Source organism: Pristiophorus japonicus, chromosome 16, assembly GCF_044704955.1.
Source record: "Pristiophorus japonicus isolate sPriJap1 chromosome 16, sPriJap1.hap1, whole genome shotgun sequence".
Lineage (NCBI taxonomy): Eukaryota > Metazoa > Chordata > Chondrichthyes > Pristiophoridae > Pristiophorus > Pristiophorus japonicus.
In genome coordinates this window covers 7281458-7300162 of record NC_091992.1, presented here as the reverse complement: position 1 = coordinate 7300162, position 18705 = coordinate 7281458, and the positions used below count along the sequence as shown (strand labels likewise).

The following is an 18705-nucleotide window of genomic DNA, read 5'->3' as shown; positions in this document are numbered from 1 at the left end:
TAATCCACATCTCGCCACTATGTGGCATCACTGTGCCACTGACAATTTAAAATACTGGGGTCAGCTCTCATAAAAGGTACTTTAACAGAGCTTTGCGCCGTTTTTGGAGCGTGGGCAGGAACATCGGCGGGGCTCAGGTACAGAGGAGTGGGAAGGTCGGGGCGGATGAGCGGTGAGAGTTTGTGGCGAAGGTACGGCAACAGATCATGGCGTAGGAGCAGTGAGAGATTGTGGCGGAGGAGCGGTGTGAGATCGCGGCGGAGGTGAGGCGAATGTTTGATGGAGGAGCGGTGAGAAATTGTGGCGGAGGTGCGGCAAATGAGGGTACGGAGCCCAGAAGAGCCGAGGGCCCGGGGGCAGCACGGGCCAGGCCACACTGCGATATGTGCGCCCGCTAGGTCCGTGCAGCAGAGCAGGTCTCCAGTCGTCCTGGTTAACCCTTGCCACTGGATAAAGACCTAGCTTTGTCAAGCCCGTGTGGTGGCTGGTGTGCAACAGTCACCACACGTTAAAAAATCCACGCACAGGCATCTTCCACCCCCTCAATTGGAGTTCAGGACTGGAACATTGGGTCCTTCATTGAAACACCTGTGAACTCGTGGAAGCAAGTCATCCTCGTTCGAGTGAACCGCCTATGATGACGATGACATTGTTGTATTACCGCCATTAGAAAAGGAAAAATTTACATTTACGTTGTGTTTTTCATGTCTTTAGGATGTCCTAAAGCGCAACCAGTGACTGACTTTTGAAGTGTAGTTACTGTTGTTATGGAGGCAAAATTGCACACAAGATGCCACCACAAATAACCAGTTAATCCTTTTTGGTGCGTTGGCTAGGACTGGGAACCCTTCCTTGCTCTTCTTCAAATAGAACAGGTAGACAGGCCCTCAATTTAACGTTTCATCTGAAAGATGACACATCCAGCCATGCACTACTCCCTTAGTATTGCTCTGAAGTGTCAGCCTTGGCTTTGTGCTGAAGTATTGGGACCAACCTATATAAAGAGATGGAATTAAATCTCTCCTGTGTTTCTCTGCAAACAATAGAATTGCAAAACTGTGGCCTCATTCTCTGTAGAATTGATGTCTGACAAAAATATGCCATTTCATCTTTTTTTCCTCCAATCTTCTCCTGAGGGCACTGACTTCTGCCATGGATACAGGGATAGACTCCCCAAGGAGATGGTGGAAGAAGTTAGTATTGATTCATTGAAATGAAAATTCAGATTTCTTTCAGAAAATAAAATTTGGGGATCTAGTGTATGAATAATTTGAGACATGGCGTGTGGTGAGTGTAGTATGGCTTGGGAGGAACAGATAACTTTGGACCTCTGGGGGTTTTCCTCGCCTCATGTCTGGGTCCGTTGTAGATTCATTGATGGGGAATGATTGCTAGAATCAGTCAACAACCCCAGTATTGTTTTGTCATGCGACTACCAGGACGGTAGAAGACGAACTAGATGCATTTTGGTCTTTCTTCATCAAGCAATTCCTATGTACAGCATCATGGGTGGTAGCAGCACTACCACTATCCACACAACCCCTCCCCAGGTGGTCATTCTTAGCATTTTGTCCCATATCTGTAAACTGTAGATCAAGAAAAAACAGTAAGTGGCTGTAACAGCCATTTCATCATTCATTCAGGCATTCCCTCCCTAAACATCTCTGCCTCTCTTTCCTCCTTTAAGATGCTCCTTAAAACCTACCTCTTTGACCAAGCTTTAGGTCACCTGCACTAATTTCTCATCAATTTGTGTGTCTTATAATACTCCTTAGAAGCGCCTTGGGACTTTTACTACATTAAAGGCGCTATATAAATACAAGTTGTTGTTGTTGAATTCAGCAAGAGCAAAAACCAGAACAATGCCCTGATTCAGTCGGGGACATCATTTGTGAATGTGGCTCTTCCCTGAATAACTTTTGTTTTTTTGGTTATACTGATAAAATTATTGTTGCAATTGTACCTGGTTTATGTAGGTTGCAGTAAGGGTTCTGCTTGCTATCCAGTGACTACCCTACTGCTAAGTATGTATGTGTGGATTTTGGGCGAGGAAAGGTTCAGTCCCCTCCAAGGGCAGAGAGCACGCTTGGTAGGTGCTTATCTGAACCTGGCTAATGGGAATGCCGAGGAGTAAGCTGCCAAGGAACACAAGTTTCTACCTCGGATTCATTCAGGCCCTCCTCCATTACCTTGTTCATGATCACCAGCAGTTCACTGAGGGCTAGTCGCAGGCGACGAGGAGAGTCACTGTGTTCAAACTCCAATGCCAGGCCATGCTGCAGCTGTGACACCAGGATACTCTCTCCATTTGCTCCACCTAACTTGTGCCTGTCAAGAGGAAAGTAAAGGCTTTATGAAACATTCTATAAAAACAAGTTACGGTAGGGTAAGTAAAGAAAGAAAGACTTAGATTTATGCACCGCCTTTCACTACCTCAGAACGTCCGAAAGTGCAACATTTTGAAATGTAGTCATTGTTATAATGTAGGAAACATGGCAGCCAATTTATTTACTGCAAGGTCCTACAAACAGCAATGAGATAATGGCCAGATAATCTGTTTTAGTGCTGCTGAATCTATGATTCTATGTTGTTTGAGGGATAAATTTTGGCCATGAAACTGGGGAGAACTCCCCTTCTCTTCGAAATAGTGCAATGGGATCTTTTACATTCACCCGAGAGAGCAGACGGGGCCTTGGTTTAATGTCTCATCCAAAAGACAGCACCTCCGACAGTCCAGCACTCCCTCCGTACTGGAATGTCAGCCTGGATTATGTGCTCAAATCTCTGAAGTGGGACTTGAATCTACAACCTTCTGACTCAGAGGCGATTGCTACCATCTCTGGGTTACAATTGTAATATTAACCTAACGTCTTGGTTCATGCCGTTTAGCTCCCAACAGATGGTGCATTTACCAATTGGGCTGTTGAGGAATTGAGAGAACTTAACAATAACTCAATGTTTATATTAACTTGGGATGTGCAATATATACCTCAGCTGTTGTTCTTTGGTAGCATCCTGCTCTAGTGCATGAAAATCCACCGATAATAAAGCCACAATAGAGTTGACAGCCTCGACCCCCGACAGGAGACGCAGGATGAGTTTTTTGTCTTGAGCCCAGGCCTCGCTCTGATCAGCTGGGGCACAAAGAGCCATTCTCACCAGGCAGGGCAATAGCAGCCTCAGCTCTGGATCACTCAGAGCCGCCAGCTTTACCACATCCACCTTCTGCATCGCCTCAAACGCAAAGGAACTCACAAACTGAAGGCATGTAAACTCAGTCATCTTCACCGAAGGCACCTAAACAGAAAACAACATTTGATAGTCCTTTTCAACATAATACATCAGGGGAATGCAGCAGCTTTACAACGTCACCAGAAAACTATTCCAAAATGTGCCAACTTCAGAAGTGTTCCTCAGTGCTTGCATATCATGTTCTTTGGAACTTGTTCCTTGTCCCACATGCACCTCCTCCTCGCTATGTCCCTACAGTCTAGGACTCAGGGGCATAGGCTAAAAATTAGAGCCAGACCTTTCAGGAGTGAAATTAGGAAACACTTCTACACACAAAGGGTGGTAGAAGTTTGGAACACTCTTCCACAAACAGCAATTAATTAATAATTTTAAATCAGAGATTGATAGATTTTTGTTAACCAAAGGTATTAAGGGATATGGGGCAAAGGCAGGTATATGGAGTTAGGTCACAGATGAGCCATGATCTAATTGAATGGAAGAACAGGCTCAAGAGGCTAAATGGCTTACTCCTGTTCCCATACAGCGTTGAAATCTACATAAGAATATACGAAATAGGAGCAGGAGTAGGCCATATGGCCCCCCCCCCCGAGACTGCTCCACCATTTAATACGATCATGGTTGATCTGATCATGGACTCGGGTCACTTCCCTGCCCACTCCCCATAACCCCTTATTCCCTTATCGGTTAAGAAACTGTTTATCTCTGACTTAAACGTATTCAATGACCCAGCTTCCACAGCCCTCTGAGGCAGCGAATTCCACAGATTTACTACCCTCAGAAGAAATTCCTCCTCATCTCAGTTTTAAATGGGTGGCCCCTTATTCTAAGATTATGCCCTCTAGTTCTAGTTCTAGTCTCCCCCCCCCCCTATCAGTGCAAACTATGTTCCTATACAGTGCTGAAATCTAGATTTATTGCAGAGTGTCCTTACTTTAACTCATCATTTCTCAGGACCACAAAACTATGAAACAGATTACCTCCCTCAGTTTTTCCTTCCCACTGCAATCTATAAGGTTTTAAAAATCCATATTTGGCATCACTCAAGATTTATCTTTGGTCACCTCCTACACCCTTTCTTAGGAACATAAGAATATTCACAACAGGAGTAGGCCATTCAGTTCATGGCTGCTCTGCACCGCAACTCAATTATCCACCGTTGCCCCATATCCCTGGATACCATTACCCATCAAAAATCAATCTCAGTCTTGAAAATTTCACACATCCACAGCCTTTTGGGGAAAGAGAATTCCAAATGTCCACTACCCTTTGTGAAATGCTATCTGATTTTACTCCTGAATAGACTAGCTCTATTTTTAAGATTATGACCCCCAACCCCCCTCGTTCTGGATTCCCCCACCAGAAGAAATAATTTCTCTGTACCTACCCTACTGAATCCCTTTATCATTTTAAATAACTCAATTAGGTCACCCCTGAACATAGATTGATCCACTAATATATTTATCATCAAAAGATTGGTAAGCTCTGGAATTTTGGAATAATAAATTCTGAAAGACTTCTGACGCTTGTCTGCATCAAACAAAATTTGCACATGAGCTTCGCTGCTGGTTTCCATGACAGGATTTGTCAGCAGTACGTAAACACAAGTACACGATATTTGCTGGCAATTATTTTTTATTGCTCCGTTTTCCAAATGTGCTCGGTTCTTGACAACCAAATAGTGATCCTAATGTCATTGTGAAAGCAAATCCAAGAAAGTGGACAGTTAGAAAGAAAACAAAAATCCCACCAAGTTGACAGGAAACATGTTGCTTCACAAGGACTTCCTGTGTATCGGGCCTATTCATAGTCTGCAGAAACCTTTTAAAGTTTGAAACCAAGAAAATTAACTAAATGATTTATACTTTATAATTACCTTGATGCACATATTTTTTTAAATAAAAATGATTTAAAACATTGAGAGCAATGAATTCCTATTGTCTTAATGTGCAATAAACACTCGATTAAATGTTGCCTACAGAAATAACAAAGATTTTAAATTATTCTGTCACAGAAAAACTTTCCTAGTAAATTGTCTCGACACCCCACTTAACTATAATAAAATATTCACCGATTATTCTTTTAAAAACATAAATTACATACCTTTTTAGGAACCAAATAATGATTTTTTTTTAAAAAAGGGGAAAATTGATGAACGGGGCCTAGTTCTAACTCAGTCCCCGAAGTCACGTAATCCGGTTAGCCGAAAAACGCATCGCGTTCGGGGGCTTCGCCATCCCTCCTCCTGCAACTGGAGAGACTGAAGTTTAACTAAATAGTCTCAGATCGTTCCAGTTACAAAAATGTTTCAAGCTGAGGGGGAAAATAGTATATATAATATCTGATTTTCATCAATGGTTTCTTTATTGGTTGCTGAGTGCATCTGACGAGACGAAAACTCGGCTCAGTTTTGACTATCGCACTGGAGACACCGTACCACCCGCCACACGGGATTGTGGGCCTTACTGGGGTAACCATAGCAACTACCCGTGAGGGCCTATCACCATTTCGAATTCGGCTCGTTCTTCCCGCCCCTCCCCGACTCGAGTGCCAATTGGTCATAACGCTTCCCGCTTATCTATTGGCTCATTTGCGCTGTCACTCAGCGTCCACTGACCGATTGGCGACACCCCCCCCCCCCCAATCCATGACAAATCGCTGATTGGCTACAATATTTCTACGCCGATTGGTGCAAAAAAAAATGGCTGTCGATCGTACCGCCGATTGGCTGCGGATATGCGAGCCGACTGCTGATTGGCCCCGCAGCTTGTTTTCCGTCATGATCCGGGCTCCGCGTCGCGCGCGTGCGTGCTGATCACGAGCTGAAGGCGCGAAGTGATGTTGTTCGATTTTTGCCTCTGAAGTTAAAAAAATAACTGGAGAACTGTGAGTAAAATCATTTTAGAAAAATGAAGTTAATTAGAGGCGCATTATGCCTCATAAACCATGATTTAAAAAAAAAACTCATTCAAGCTAAACATGACTGAAGCGAATTTTGCAGGAGATGGGCGAATGTTTGCTCCTTGTCATCATCCGCCTGCAGGCTCCCACCATCCGTGCACTCTCACTTGTGGAAAATTTGGCCGCACCAAGTCTCCATCACCCATCAGCTCTGCCCTTACCGATTGCACCGGCTCCATGACCCCCAGTGCATAAAGTGTAAACTTTGTTGCATAGAATTTACACCACAGGCCATTCGGCCCAACTGGTTCATGCTGGTGTTTACTGGTCCACATGAGCCTCTCGCCCTATCCTATTTTTTTCTCCCTCAAATAAGACAAAGACTTGCTTATATATCGCGCCTTTCAGGACCACCGGACGTCCCAAAGTGCTTTATAGCACTTTTGGAGTGCAGTCACTGTTGTAATGTAGGAAAAGCGGCAGCCAATTTGCGCATAGCAAGCTCCCTCAAACAACACTATGATAATGACCAGATAATCTGTTTTAGTGACATTGATTCAGGGATAAATGTTGGCCAGGACACTGGGGATAACTCCCCTGCTCTGCAAAATAGTGGCATGGGAGCTTTCACGTCCACCTGAGAGCGGACGATGCCTCGGTTTAACGTCTCATCCGAAAGATTGCGCCTCCGGCAGTGTATTGTATGTATCTAGATTTCCCTTAACTGCATCTATGCTGTTCGCCACAACTACTACCTGTGGTAACAAGTTTTACATTTTCTTCATTCTCTGGGTAAAGAAGTTTCTCCTGAATTACCTATTGGATTTATTAGTGACTATCTTACTCTCCACAAGTGGAAACATGTCCTCTACGTGTACCCCATCGAACCCCTTTATAATTTTAAAGACTTCTTTGAGTATCCATAAATTCCTCCAGGGACATTCAATCCGTGCAACCATCACCAGTCATAAAACCCCTCTGCATTGCTATTTATCAGTGACTCCACCCTTTCGTGTATTGCCACTCTCCCCATCATTTTTGGGAGAGTATTCAGCTGTCCGTGCCTCTCTTTCCTCCTTTTAAGATGCTCCTTAAAACCCAGCTGCCTTAATATCTCTTTATGTGGCTCAGTGTCAAATTTTGTTTGATAACGCTCCTGTGAAGCACCGTGGGATGTTTTACTATGTTAAAGATGCTATATAAATACACATTGTTGTTGTCTCAGTCCTACTGTTTGGAACACCTTCCGTAATCTTCTCCACCTCTTAAAAATCTTCTTGATGCATCTCTCCTTTCCAAGGTGTCAGTGGTTTTAAAAAAAACGATGGGTGGCAGCCCTGCTTACTACTAAAAATAATTTTGGGCGTCTGAGTGTTTAAGGCCTGTAATTTAAAATATTTTAATTTCATTAGTAATGACATATTCTTGCTGTCTTGGTAATTATTTTAAGAATTTTGAGTGATTCCTTTGAATTTGTTTGTGGAAAGTTGCATGTGGCGTGTTGTGAGGCATGTAAGCTAGAGACTTGTTGATGAATATCTTTGTAGTCAAACTGGACAAGAATAAACATCTATGATTTGTACAGTCCATCCATGTTAAAAATACAGGATGACAGGACTTTTACTCTACTTAGATTAATTCTTTAAAATGAGTAGATGGTATTCGTGGTGCTACAATTAGCAATACCATTTACGGAATATTTTGAAGTGCTGGTATTTCTGCATGTGTATATATGGCAAATCATTTTAAAGTAAGTCTATGTAAACAAGAATGTTTCTATAAATTAAAGGCATCTGTTTCGTTGAGTATTAGATGCCTTTAATTTATAGAAACAGTTTTATAAATTGTTTCTATAAATTAAGGGTATCTAAACCGTTGAGTATATGGAACAGCTAAAGAAAACGAAGGCTGCTACGGGGGTATTAGATCAGCTCCATGCTCCACCTCACAGTCAACAAGCTCCCCGTTGGAATGGAACTAAACTACAGAACCAGTGGGAAGCTGTTCAACCTGCGCCGTCTCCAGGCTAGATCCAAGGCCACCCCAACCTCTGTCGTAGAGCTACAATACGCGGACGATGCCTGCGCCTGCGCACATACAGAGACTGAACTCCAGGACATAGTCGACGTATTTACTGAGGCGTACGAAAGCATAGGCCTTACGCTAAACATCCGTAAGACAAAGGTCCTCCACCAGCCTGTCCTCACTGCATAGCACTGCCCCCCAGTCATCAAGATCCACGGCGCGACCTTGGACACCGTGGACCACTTCCCAATTCTCAGAAGCCTCCTATCAACAAGAGCAGGCATCGATGACGAGGTCCAACCCCACCTCCAATGCGCCAGTGCCGCCTGAGGAAAGGAGTGTTTGAAGACCAGGCCCTCAAAACTGCCACCAAGCTCATGGTCTTCAGGGCTGTAGTAATACCTGCCCTCCTGTATGGCTCAGAGACATGGACCATGTACAGCAGACACCTCAGGTTGCTGGAGAAATATCACCAACGATGTCTCCACAAGATCCTACAAACCCCCTGGGAGGACAGGCGCACCATCTTCAGCGTCCTTGTCCAGGCTAACATCCCCAGCGTTGAAGCACTGACCACACTCGATCAGCTCCGCTGGGCAGGCCACATAGTTCGCATGCCAGACACGAGACTCCCAAAACAAGTGCTCTACTCACAGCTCCTTCACAGCAAACGAGCCAAAGGTGGGCAGCAGAAATGCTACAAGGACACCCTCAAAGCCTCCCTGATAAAGTGCGACATTCCCACTGACACCTGGGAATCCCTGGCCCAAGACCGCCCTAAGTGGAGGAAATGCATCCGAGCGGGACTGCCTATGATGAAAAGATCAGCTAAAAGGCTAATGGAAACGAGGATCGTAGACAATCATGGAAGTAATGGGAAAAGCTTTTTTGGTTATGTGAAGAGTCCGAGAACTGTCAAAGACTGTATTGGGTCATTGAAGGATGTTCACGGTCAGGTTACAAAGGACTCTCTTAGTATGGTGGAAATATTAAGAGTACGTTGCAACGGTCTTCACTCTTGAAGATGATGCTCGACTATTAGAATTGAATATTTAATAAAACTAGTAATACTAAAGTAGATGAACATATTGTTTTAGTTAGAATAGATAGTTGAAAATAGATAGAGCAGCCGGGCTGGAAAATATACACTGAGGGTCCTCAGGGAGATGGGACACGTGCTATACGATCCCCCAGCCCATATTTTTAACAGTCATTGCACTCTGGGATGGTTCCTGCAGACTGGAAAGAATCTAACATAGTCTTCGTCTTTAAAAAAGGTGACAAGATGGGGAATCATTAGGGTTGCAATATATGATTAATTGGATAGAGAAGGACATATTAGGGACGTGGCTTCATATAAAGGAGGTCATGTCTTACAAATCCGATTTGTATTTTTTGAAGAAGTCACCAAGATGGCGGAAGGAAGCCCAGTAGACATTATCCACTTAGCCTTCCAAAAAGCTTTTGATAAGGTACCGCACAAAAGGCTTCTGCACAAGATCAAAGCCACAGGCGTATGTGATAATATATTGAGCTGGAGTGGGAACTGGCTGGACCGACATTGGCAAAAAGTAGGACAGGTAGAACGTCCAAAATCCAGAGTTCTAAAAACCGTAAGTGTCCGAAAACCGGACATTGTGCAAATTGCAAGAGCCGTTGTCCGGAATCCGGAAATATTTCCTGAAAACCGGACTTTTAAGCTGTACATACCTTTCTCCAAGCAGGAATTAAAAAAAATATACAGCCCGGTCTCAAGGTTGCTGTTGGATGTAATGCTCCAAAATTTGAAAATTCACGAAAGTCGGCCCAATTCTTTCCGGATTCGGGACGTCCGATTGTCTCCGAAATCCAGAAATACCGAAACTAGGCTCAAGGGTTTCTGGATTCAGGATGTCGGATTGTCTCCAAAATCCGGAAATAACCGAAAATTGGCCACGAGGGCTGTCAGATTTTCAGCTCCGAAATCCGGAAATACACGAAAGTGGGCCCAAGGGTTTCCGGATTTGGGACATCGGATTTCTTCTCCGAAATCTGGAAATACCCGAGACTCAACCCAGGGGGTTCTGGATTCGGGACATCGGATTTCATCTCTGAAATCCAGGAAAACCGGAATGGCCTCGGTCCTGAGGTTTCCGGTTTCGGGACGTTATACCTGTAGTAGATGGATTTGGATCTGTTTGGAGACTGGTCACAAGTGGTGTCCTGCAGGCATTAGTGTTGGGAACGTTGCTCTTTACTAATTTTATTAATGATTTTAGATGTCGGTGTTCAGGGCACGATCTGCAAACTTGCAGAAGATACCAAGATCTGTGCGAGCGTTGGCCCTGTAGACGTAGCATTGATAATCAGCGATGGGTAGAAGTTGAAAGACTTTCACAATTTAAAATAATATTCCAGATTTACCTTTTCTTAACTATCTTACATAGCTCTCTCTATAAGGTTACCACTTGGATGTCTTCTTTCCATGCTGCAAAGCTCGAATTTCTCCAGTCTTTTCTTGTGACTCAGAGCAATGACAGTAAGGATCAGTATTGTGGCTGTTCTCTACCTCCAGCACTATGTAGTTTCACATTCCTTTGGCTTTGTTAATTGCTGCTCCGGATTGGTTGGACATGTTGAGCGTCATGTGCCATTCTTCTGCACACAAACCTCATCTGCCATTCTTCTACCCACGTATACATATTTTGTCCAACTCACTGTGTTAATTTCTAAGCTGCCTGCTCTGACTCCACTGTCCCTTCTGATTTATCATCTGCAAATTTGACCACATGGCATTCCATTTCTGAATCCAGGTCATTTATATAAATTAGAAACAGCATGGTCCCACTCTGTATGCCCCCCACTCAGCCTGATGTAACTCTTGCATTGAGTACTTGTACTTCAGTCAGTTTCGTTTCTTATCCATTCCAAAGATTTACCCTGAATCCCCTAATAGCTTTTTGTGTGGTATTGAAAATGGAAATGAATACATTTTAATATTGAATATGTTTTTCTGTCCAGATAAAGTCTGTTATAAATTTGCTTTGCAGAATGAAACACTAAGACTTAATTTTCTTGATGTGCATCACGATTAGCTAATTAAAATGGCATCATCAGCGTCCGAATACACTATTGGTGGAGTGAAAATTCTTTTTCCATGCAAGGCATACCCATCTCAGCTTGCCATGATGAATTCAGTAAGTGTATTGGTTTCATATATTCAGATAATTGAACATGTAATGGCCCAGTTTGTGACTATTCGTAGGGGTGAGCAGGAGATAGATGGTTCCTTTGGGGCCAAGGTGGCTCTAGGATAACACACCCAATGATGGAAATTTGCAATCAAATCAACCCTGTATGGCAGAGTTGGTAATTTAATACCTGGGCCAGACAAGCCCAGAGCATTATTAAAGATCGATCAGCCAACCTAGTCATGAATGGAATCTGGAGGGGTAGACCTGACATTGGGAGCTGGGATTCTTCCAACTCGGCTGAAGATAGACCTGTCAGGTAAAGCCCAAAAGAAAGAAAAAAGAAAGACTTGCATTTACCTTTCACGACCGTAGGACATCCCAAAGTGCTTTACAGCCAATGAGTACTTTTTGAAGTGTAGTCACCGTTGTAATGTAGGAAGGGTAGGGTAGTTATAGCTGGACAAGCAGTGATAAGCTTATAAGCAAGTATTACAACTGATTTGCTCTGGTAAACTATGGTTTTAAATTCTTAAACTCCAGCAGTACATCTGTGCACACTTGAGGGTTCTTATGCTTTAACTCTGCCAACCTAATGTTTTCAGATTTAAGTGGTTTGTTACCCTAAAGGGAGAGTGTGTGCATTCCATATTGGGCAAATAGAATCTCGGCTGGTGGGTATATATTTTTACATTAGCTTGAATTGGAGACTCTTAAATATGGTGATGGGTATTTGCATTTGTTGGACACCTGGCTGACCAATAAAAGGAGAGCTTGTCGAGTTTAGCAAGTTATCTTCAACACTAACTTAGCATTACAGTCTCAAATACAATGATCTCACTGTTATTTACTCTTCTGATCTTGATGTTATGACTGATTGAATTAATGCAGAGATCCACATTGATCCGATTTTGCTTTTGTTCAGATTGTTCGAGGTTTGAACTGCCAAAAGCACTGTCTGTTAGAGAGCCCGACTGGAAGTGGGAAGAGTCTTGCACTGCTTTGCTCTGCATTGGCCTGGCAACAGTCTCGATATGGTATGGTTCAATGTTTATTTCCTTGGTTACTCTCTGCAGCTCTGAAGGGTTAACATTGCACTTTTTGCTGTGTGTTACTGCTACTTGTTTTGATAGAAAAGTTATATTCACTGTGCAAATGAGTAATAATTCACTTTAGTGGAAAAATAAGAATAGTCCATACACAAGTAAATTGTCTTTTTGGCAGTGCTATAATGTTCACAGCAAATTTGAAACATTTCGAAATAACCATCTCCATCTTAAAGTTCCTTGTTTTGGATAAGTGTATGCCTGATTTGCCACTTGGGGCAAGATGAGGTAGAAGGTGATACTTTGATATGTAAGGGTATGTAGAAATCTTTCAAATTTTGTGGTATATCATTAGTAACAGAAATATATATTGTAAAAAAAACAAAATGGAACAAAATCAAAAACCGCTAGAGACAGTTGCTCATTTCTATAGTCAATATTCTACTTCTGGATGATGTATACTAACCTCTCCTACTGCCATTCTGAAAGAGAATTTGAAGAAAATTACTATAGATAACAGTGGACATGCAGGAGTGATTACATGCGACGAGAAAACTTCTAAATGTGTCTGTGTTGTGGGACGATACGATTATTCAGTGGTTGTATGATCTTCTGGTTTACTAAATTATGCTGCAGGAATGCCATGGATTTTGGCACAAGCCCATATATTTAATGGTTCACTACACTTAAAATGCAAATCTGTAAAAAAAAAAAATTGTAGTTTAAAGTCCTTCCTCTCTGCAGGGGCAGAAATTATACATGATTTTTTCCCCACCTCCCTGACCCAGGGATACCGGGGCCAATTGTGCTGCAGGATCGCAACCCAAGCTGAGATCATCTGACTTAGCACCAACTGGGGATCAAATCGGAGACCTTCCTGGTTTGTATGAGTCAGGCTCTCACCGACTAACTAAATGTGTCGATCCATCCTAGTTTGAACCTTCTATTTAAAAAAAAAACTGTCCTTTTCTTTTTTTGTGACTTTATAGAGCCAGAGTTTGAGAGCGCGTATGAGTGATCTGACTTCAGGCCTCTCTCAATGCAGGCCTTGACTGATCACTGTGAAGTATGGAAAAGACCCATGGGAAACATCCCCCTGATTTCTTCCTACATTTTAGGAAAGTGCTTGTCCTGCACTTGCAATAAAGCTGAGATGGAGAACTTGTTGAACATCAAACCTGTCCCCAATAATCTTGTGATGCTATACATTGCTGTTCTAATATGCTGCACTGCCTAACAGTTTATTTGCACTATAATCGTAGGCCAGGATTTTCTGGGGCCTGTGACCGCATATGTGGTCATAGGTGCATGCAATTTCTGGGTTTCCGCATGCGATGCGCATGCGTGAAAACCCGGAACTTGCGATCTGTCAAGTTTCAACTTGACAGATCGTCCATATCCGCAGGAAAGGGGCATTCACTGGCACAGAGTTGGGCTATTTACCCAACTACTGCATAGCGAATGCCCACAAAACTTTTATGCCTGGTAAAAGCAGGCATAAGGCCATCTTTTACCAGCATAAGGGTTTAAGTAAATATTAAAATACATTTTTTTTAATTATTTAAACATTCAAAAACCTTTAAATTAGTTTAGGTTATTTTTGACCCCATTAAAAATGTTTTAATTTATTTTAAAATAATGCATCTTTGTTTTAAATGTTTAAATTGTATTTTAATTAATTTTGAATATGTGATGATTTATTTTTATTAAAGTGCTGTGAAAGTGTCTATTTTGCTTATGGGGATTCCGTACATAAATGGAATCCCCTGTTGTGATTGTTTGGGCTGGCCCATGTGATCCCAGGGATGCTTGCGAACCGCTTGTGCCTCTGGGATACGTGGGCCGTCACACAGGGGTATGCCTGCAGGTCCAGGAGTGCAAGTCTTTGGAGGTATGGAGCAATCGGGTAGGTGTGTGCTGTTGTTGTGGTTCGAAGGCGTTCGACCGCGGCAAGCCTCCCGACTGCAATTTCCATCCCATTTTTTTTAATATTGTGATATATTAGTATAGCATTGTGACATTCCTAGTATTGGGTAAAAAAAGTTGTTGCTTGATAAATGTGTTGCTTCTGGTATTGATGAACAATGTGTCTTGTGTAGAGAAAACTGGAAGTGGAAGTTGCCTGAATGATTGTAAGAAACAAGAGAACTTGCCCATATGCAACTGTGCCTGTCACATAGCAAAGGTGTCTTCTGCTCAAACAGCAGGAACAAGCCAAATCAGTCCAGCTGTTGCACAAAAAGGAAAATCCTCACCAGGTTCAAACCAAGGTAACAATTAGTAATTACCTTCTGTAATTTATTTATCCATTGCATGTTCATTAATTACAAGTATTTATCACTTAATACACATTCGTTTGGACAGGTAGTGGGGTAAGCACTAACTGGCTGCTTATGACTTTTCATGTACTCTTCATGTCATTTGGCGTTCCTTGTCCCAGAAAGATACCAAAAAGCTGTCAGTGATTGGATGAAGGGATGCACAAGATTCTGGAATCAGAGGAATATATAATTTTGGGAGGGTGGGCGATTTGTATTGTTGGAAGGGCGTAGCCCTGAAGGCACTTAAAGGCAAAGACAATAATTCAAAATTTGAGAGTTTGGGGGACTGGGGGCCAGTACAAGGACCTGAACATCAGGCAATTGGAGACACTTAATAATATAAGACCTCTCCCATTGAGTACACGATGAAAACATTTGGAGCCATTCCATGCAGTATTATTTTAATTGTACATTTACTACAATACTATCAGATCTTCCATGGTGAGTAGGTGGTGGGAGGGGGGGGGATATATTTAAAAGTGTGATGTCTGAAGAGTGAATGTGACACTCATAGGAAGTGTGCTCTATACAAAGGACTTTAATATTATGAGACATCAGTGGTGTTGCTGAGGTGAGTTTTAAAAAATTTGTTCATGTGATGTGGGCATCGTTGGCAAGGCCGGCATTTATTACCCATCCCTAATTGCTCTTGTGAGCCATCACCTTGAACCACAGAGGGCAGTTAAGATACAACCACATTGTGGGTCTGGAGTCACATATAGGCCAGACCAGGTAAGGACAATAGTGAACCAGATGGGTGTTTGCAACAATCCAGTAGTTTCATGGTCACCATTACTCCACAGCTGCCATGGTGGGATTTGAACTCTCGTCTCTCGATCATTAGTCCAGGCCTCTGGATTACTAGTCCAGTAACATAACCATTATGCTACCGTACCCTATGTCAAAGGATATTTTGCAACAGCAGTTCGTTAGTTAGTTAAATACATAGGTGAGCAAGCAGGCCAACAGACATGCCTGGAGTCCATGAATTAATTAAATAATATTGATGGAAAATATATAATATTGGAAGGCAGGAATTAAATAAATGAAGTAGGAGGTCAGGATTATATAAATAAATAATATTGTAGGCCAGAAATGAGAAGAGAGCTACAGAATTAAATAAATAATATTGGAGCAATGGAATAACAAATAATATTGGGGCCAGGAATTAAATAAATATCCGGTCCAGGAAAAAATAATAACAGAGTTACAGAATTAAGTAAATATGTTGTGACAAGCAATAATTAATATTAGAACCACAGAATTAAATAAATAATAGGTCAAGAATAAAACAATTAATAACAGAACTGGCTAAGCTCTTTATCAGTATCTGTGGAATCCATGAATTAAATAAATGCATTATTGGTGCCAAGGGTAAAATAAGTAATATTATGGCCAGAAATTAATTGAATAAATAATACTGGAGCAGAAAATAAATAAATAAATAGTTGGAATTGACTGAGCCTGCTAGAAGGCAATATAATGTAGTCTTGCTTCCCATAAAACCAGTCGCATCGAATGAATATGAATAAAAAAAGAATAGGAATGATGAATTCAATGAAAAAGGGCTCAATTGCAGATGGGTGCCTGGAGGCCAGAGAGGATAGAAGTTTGACTATTGAATTAAAAATATTAATGTATGTGCCACAGTGACATCCAGTGGTGCCATGCCTGAAACTACAACACGACAAGCAGATAACGTTTTCCCATTATAAAAATGTTGACAAAGAATATTGACAAAGATGTAGCACACACATTGTGATGGAGCAAGTCAGCTTATGGGGACAGGAAGTGCATACCATATGCACGACGTTTAATATATTAATGGTAGATCTGTGGTGTTGCTCTTGGTGATTGCTCTCCTTACCTGATCCTTTTTGTCTTACTCTTTCTGCTTGTCTATTTCTTCCCCCAACCTAGCTTATCTTTCTCCAATCTATCTACAATAATCTCTCTCTCTCTCTCTCTCTCTCTCTCTCCCTCTCTCCCTCTCTCTCCCCTCTGCACTTTTCTCTTTCTCTTCCTCCAATTCTGTCTTTTCTTTCCCCCCCCCCCCCCCCCCATCCCATTTCTGTCTCTGCCCCTCCCCGGGGTGGGGGGGGGGGGGGCGGTGCAGGGTTTCAGTGTTATCATTTTTTTAAATTCAGCATGTTGGAAAGGACTGTGGTGCCAAAGTTGCCTACAGAAGCAGTAGTATGCTGCAGAGTTCGGGAGCAGATTTATTTCAGGCTCAGTTAGGACAGATAGACCAAGGCCAAAAAAGAATTTAAAAAAATATTTTAATGCAGTCTGGCCGATCTGAAGCCAAGCAGCAGGAAACAGTGGTATCAGAGGTACAGCCAAGGGAGCAACGGGGTCAGAGACAAAGGGCCGCAAGAGCCTGGAGTGGAGAGGGGAGGGCACATCTAAAATATTTAAAAAAATAATATTTACTCACCTGCAGTTGATTCCTTGTCTGGCAGAGAAACTGGCAGAACAAGTTACAAAAAACGTCTTCAGCTTTTGCTACCTGTACATGAGGATGAGGAGGCTCTATAGCATCATCATAGGTAGTTTACTAGTGGATAATGAGACTCTACTGTAGTGTCACTGGGAACCATTACAGGCTACTGGAGCTAGTAACATTGTAATTCCATTAGATCAGGGCCACCACCTGGCATCATGGGGAAAAGTGTAACAACTCTTGTGGATATTTTAAAGTGGAATTCTCATAGGAATGTTTACATAACATTTTTCAATGGAGTGAATGACCCTGTAAGAATTTTAATATATATTGTAATTATATAGATATAGGATATGTACAGTTAATGATTTTTATTTCTCAGATGCTGCATGTAGTCTGAGGAATACCTTCGCCTCCAAATTGCACGCTATGATGAAAACATCTTTAAATGAGGGTGATGATGATTTTCAAACCGAGAGGAAGCGGATCCGTATGCCTTTAAATGATCCACAGGTATTTTTTTTTGATACTGATATTTACACATGACTAAAATTTTAAGTGGTAAATAGCATAAATGAATTGGCATATGTTGGATTTCCTCTAATTAGATTAACATGAGGGTTGCATTATGGCATCTTGCGTTTGCACCAATCGCACAGGATAATATAACAGAACTCTTGGAACAGATTATAATCAGAAAATAGCTAACTTTTGCGAACCAGTTAGCGTGGTTTTGGATAGTCTGTTGGAAATAAGGATAACCATTGGAGCTAGAAAATCCATTGTCAGTTTGATGTATTATTGTGATGAGATTAAATCATTTGCGGAAGCCAGCCAAGGGGTTAAAATAGATCAAACAAACGTTTAAGTTAAGATATAAATGATTTGAGTAATCCAACATGCCGGGAATTCAGACATCGTTCAATCTCTGATGTTGCAGCCAGTGCATTTTTGTTGGCCAGAATCATTGCCGATTAAACTGCCAAGGTGGGAAAGGTAGCAAAGAAACAAAAGAAAAACCGATTGGGTAATATTGTTTTTTAGCTGAAAAGTGAAATTGTATACTAAAAGATCAAGCATGAATTAAAAGTTCAAACCAATATGTCACAGTATGACTACAGATGATGAACAGTTCCTTTTGATTTTTAGTATGCATTCTATTTTCCTGTGTTCTGGTACCCTGCGTCTCCCAACCCGTCTTCCAAAAAACACAATCTGGTACTTGTGCACTGCCAAATATATGATTCTGCATACTGTTTAACATCCCTCACTGTTCTACTCTCATTTTGAGAAAATGTAAATTTTTTCACTACAGTTTGACAGCACTATTAAGTTGATGAGACCTGAATTACTTCCGTTCTACTAGAAAAACTCTAATATGAATGGAAAGAAAAATTACTAGATGATCTAGAAGAGAACTCCTTGATTTAATCATTATCTTATATCACAATGTGAGACGTTTATTATTACACTAAATATATCACTGAAAATGCTTCCAGAGATTAAAACTGGCACCACCCACTTCTGTTTTTGAAAAATAAAATGCAAAT

The 18705-nt window shown here is 41.7% G+C and overlaps 2 protein-coding genes across 4 annotated transcripts in view; one reads left to right on the top strand and one right to left on the bottom strand.

Annotated features, from left to right (window-relative positions):
* The window catches only part of ints2 (integrator complex subunit 2), a 54725-nt gene extending 49038 nt beyond the window's left edge, over window positions 1-5687 (bottom strand). Inside the window, exons 1-3 of the mRNA XM_070856936.1 lie at window positions 5353-5687; window positions 2990-3297; window positions 2190-2328 (exon numbers count right to left, since the gene is read on the bottom strand). Of these exons, the coding sequence (XP_070713037.1) occupies window positions 2190-2328; window positions 2990-3282 (432 nt within the window). The 5' untranslated portion in view covers window positions 3283-3297; window positions 5353-5687. The remainder of the gene's footprint in view (window positions 1-2189; window positions 2329-2989; window positions 3298-5352) is intronic.
* A 364-nt stretch (window positions 5688-6051) lies between these two features.
* Window positions 6052-18705, top strand: part of brip1 (BRCA1 interacting helicase 1) — a 533845-nt gene continuing 521191 nt past the window's right edge. For all 3 annotated transcript variants that reach the window (XM_070856933.1, XM_070856935.1, XM_070856934.1), the window contains exons 1-5: window positions 6052-6135; window positions 11205-11351; window positions 12271-12382; window positions 14491-14661; window positions 17538-17668. In XM_070856933.1, the coding sequence (XP_070713034.1) occupies window positions 11259-11351; window positions 12271-12382; window positions 14491-14661; window positions 17538-17668 (507 nt within the window). In that variant the 5' untranslated portion in view covers window positions 6052-6135; window positions 11205-11258. The remainder of the gene's footprint in view (window positions 6136-11204; window positions 11352-12270; window positions 12383-14490; window positions 14662-17537; window positions 17669-18705) is intronic.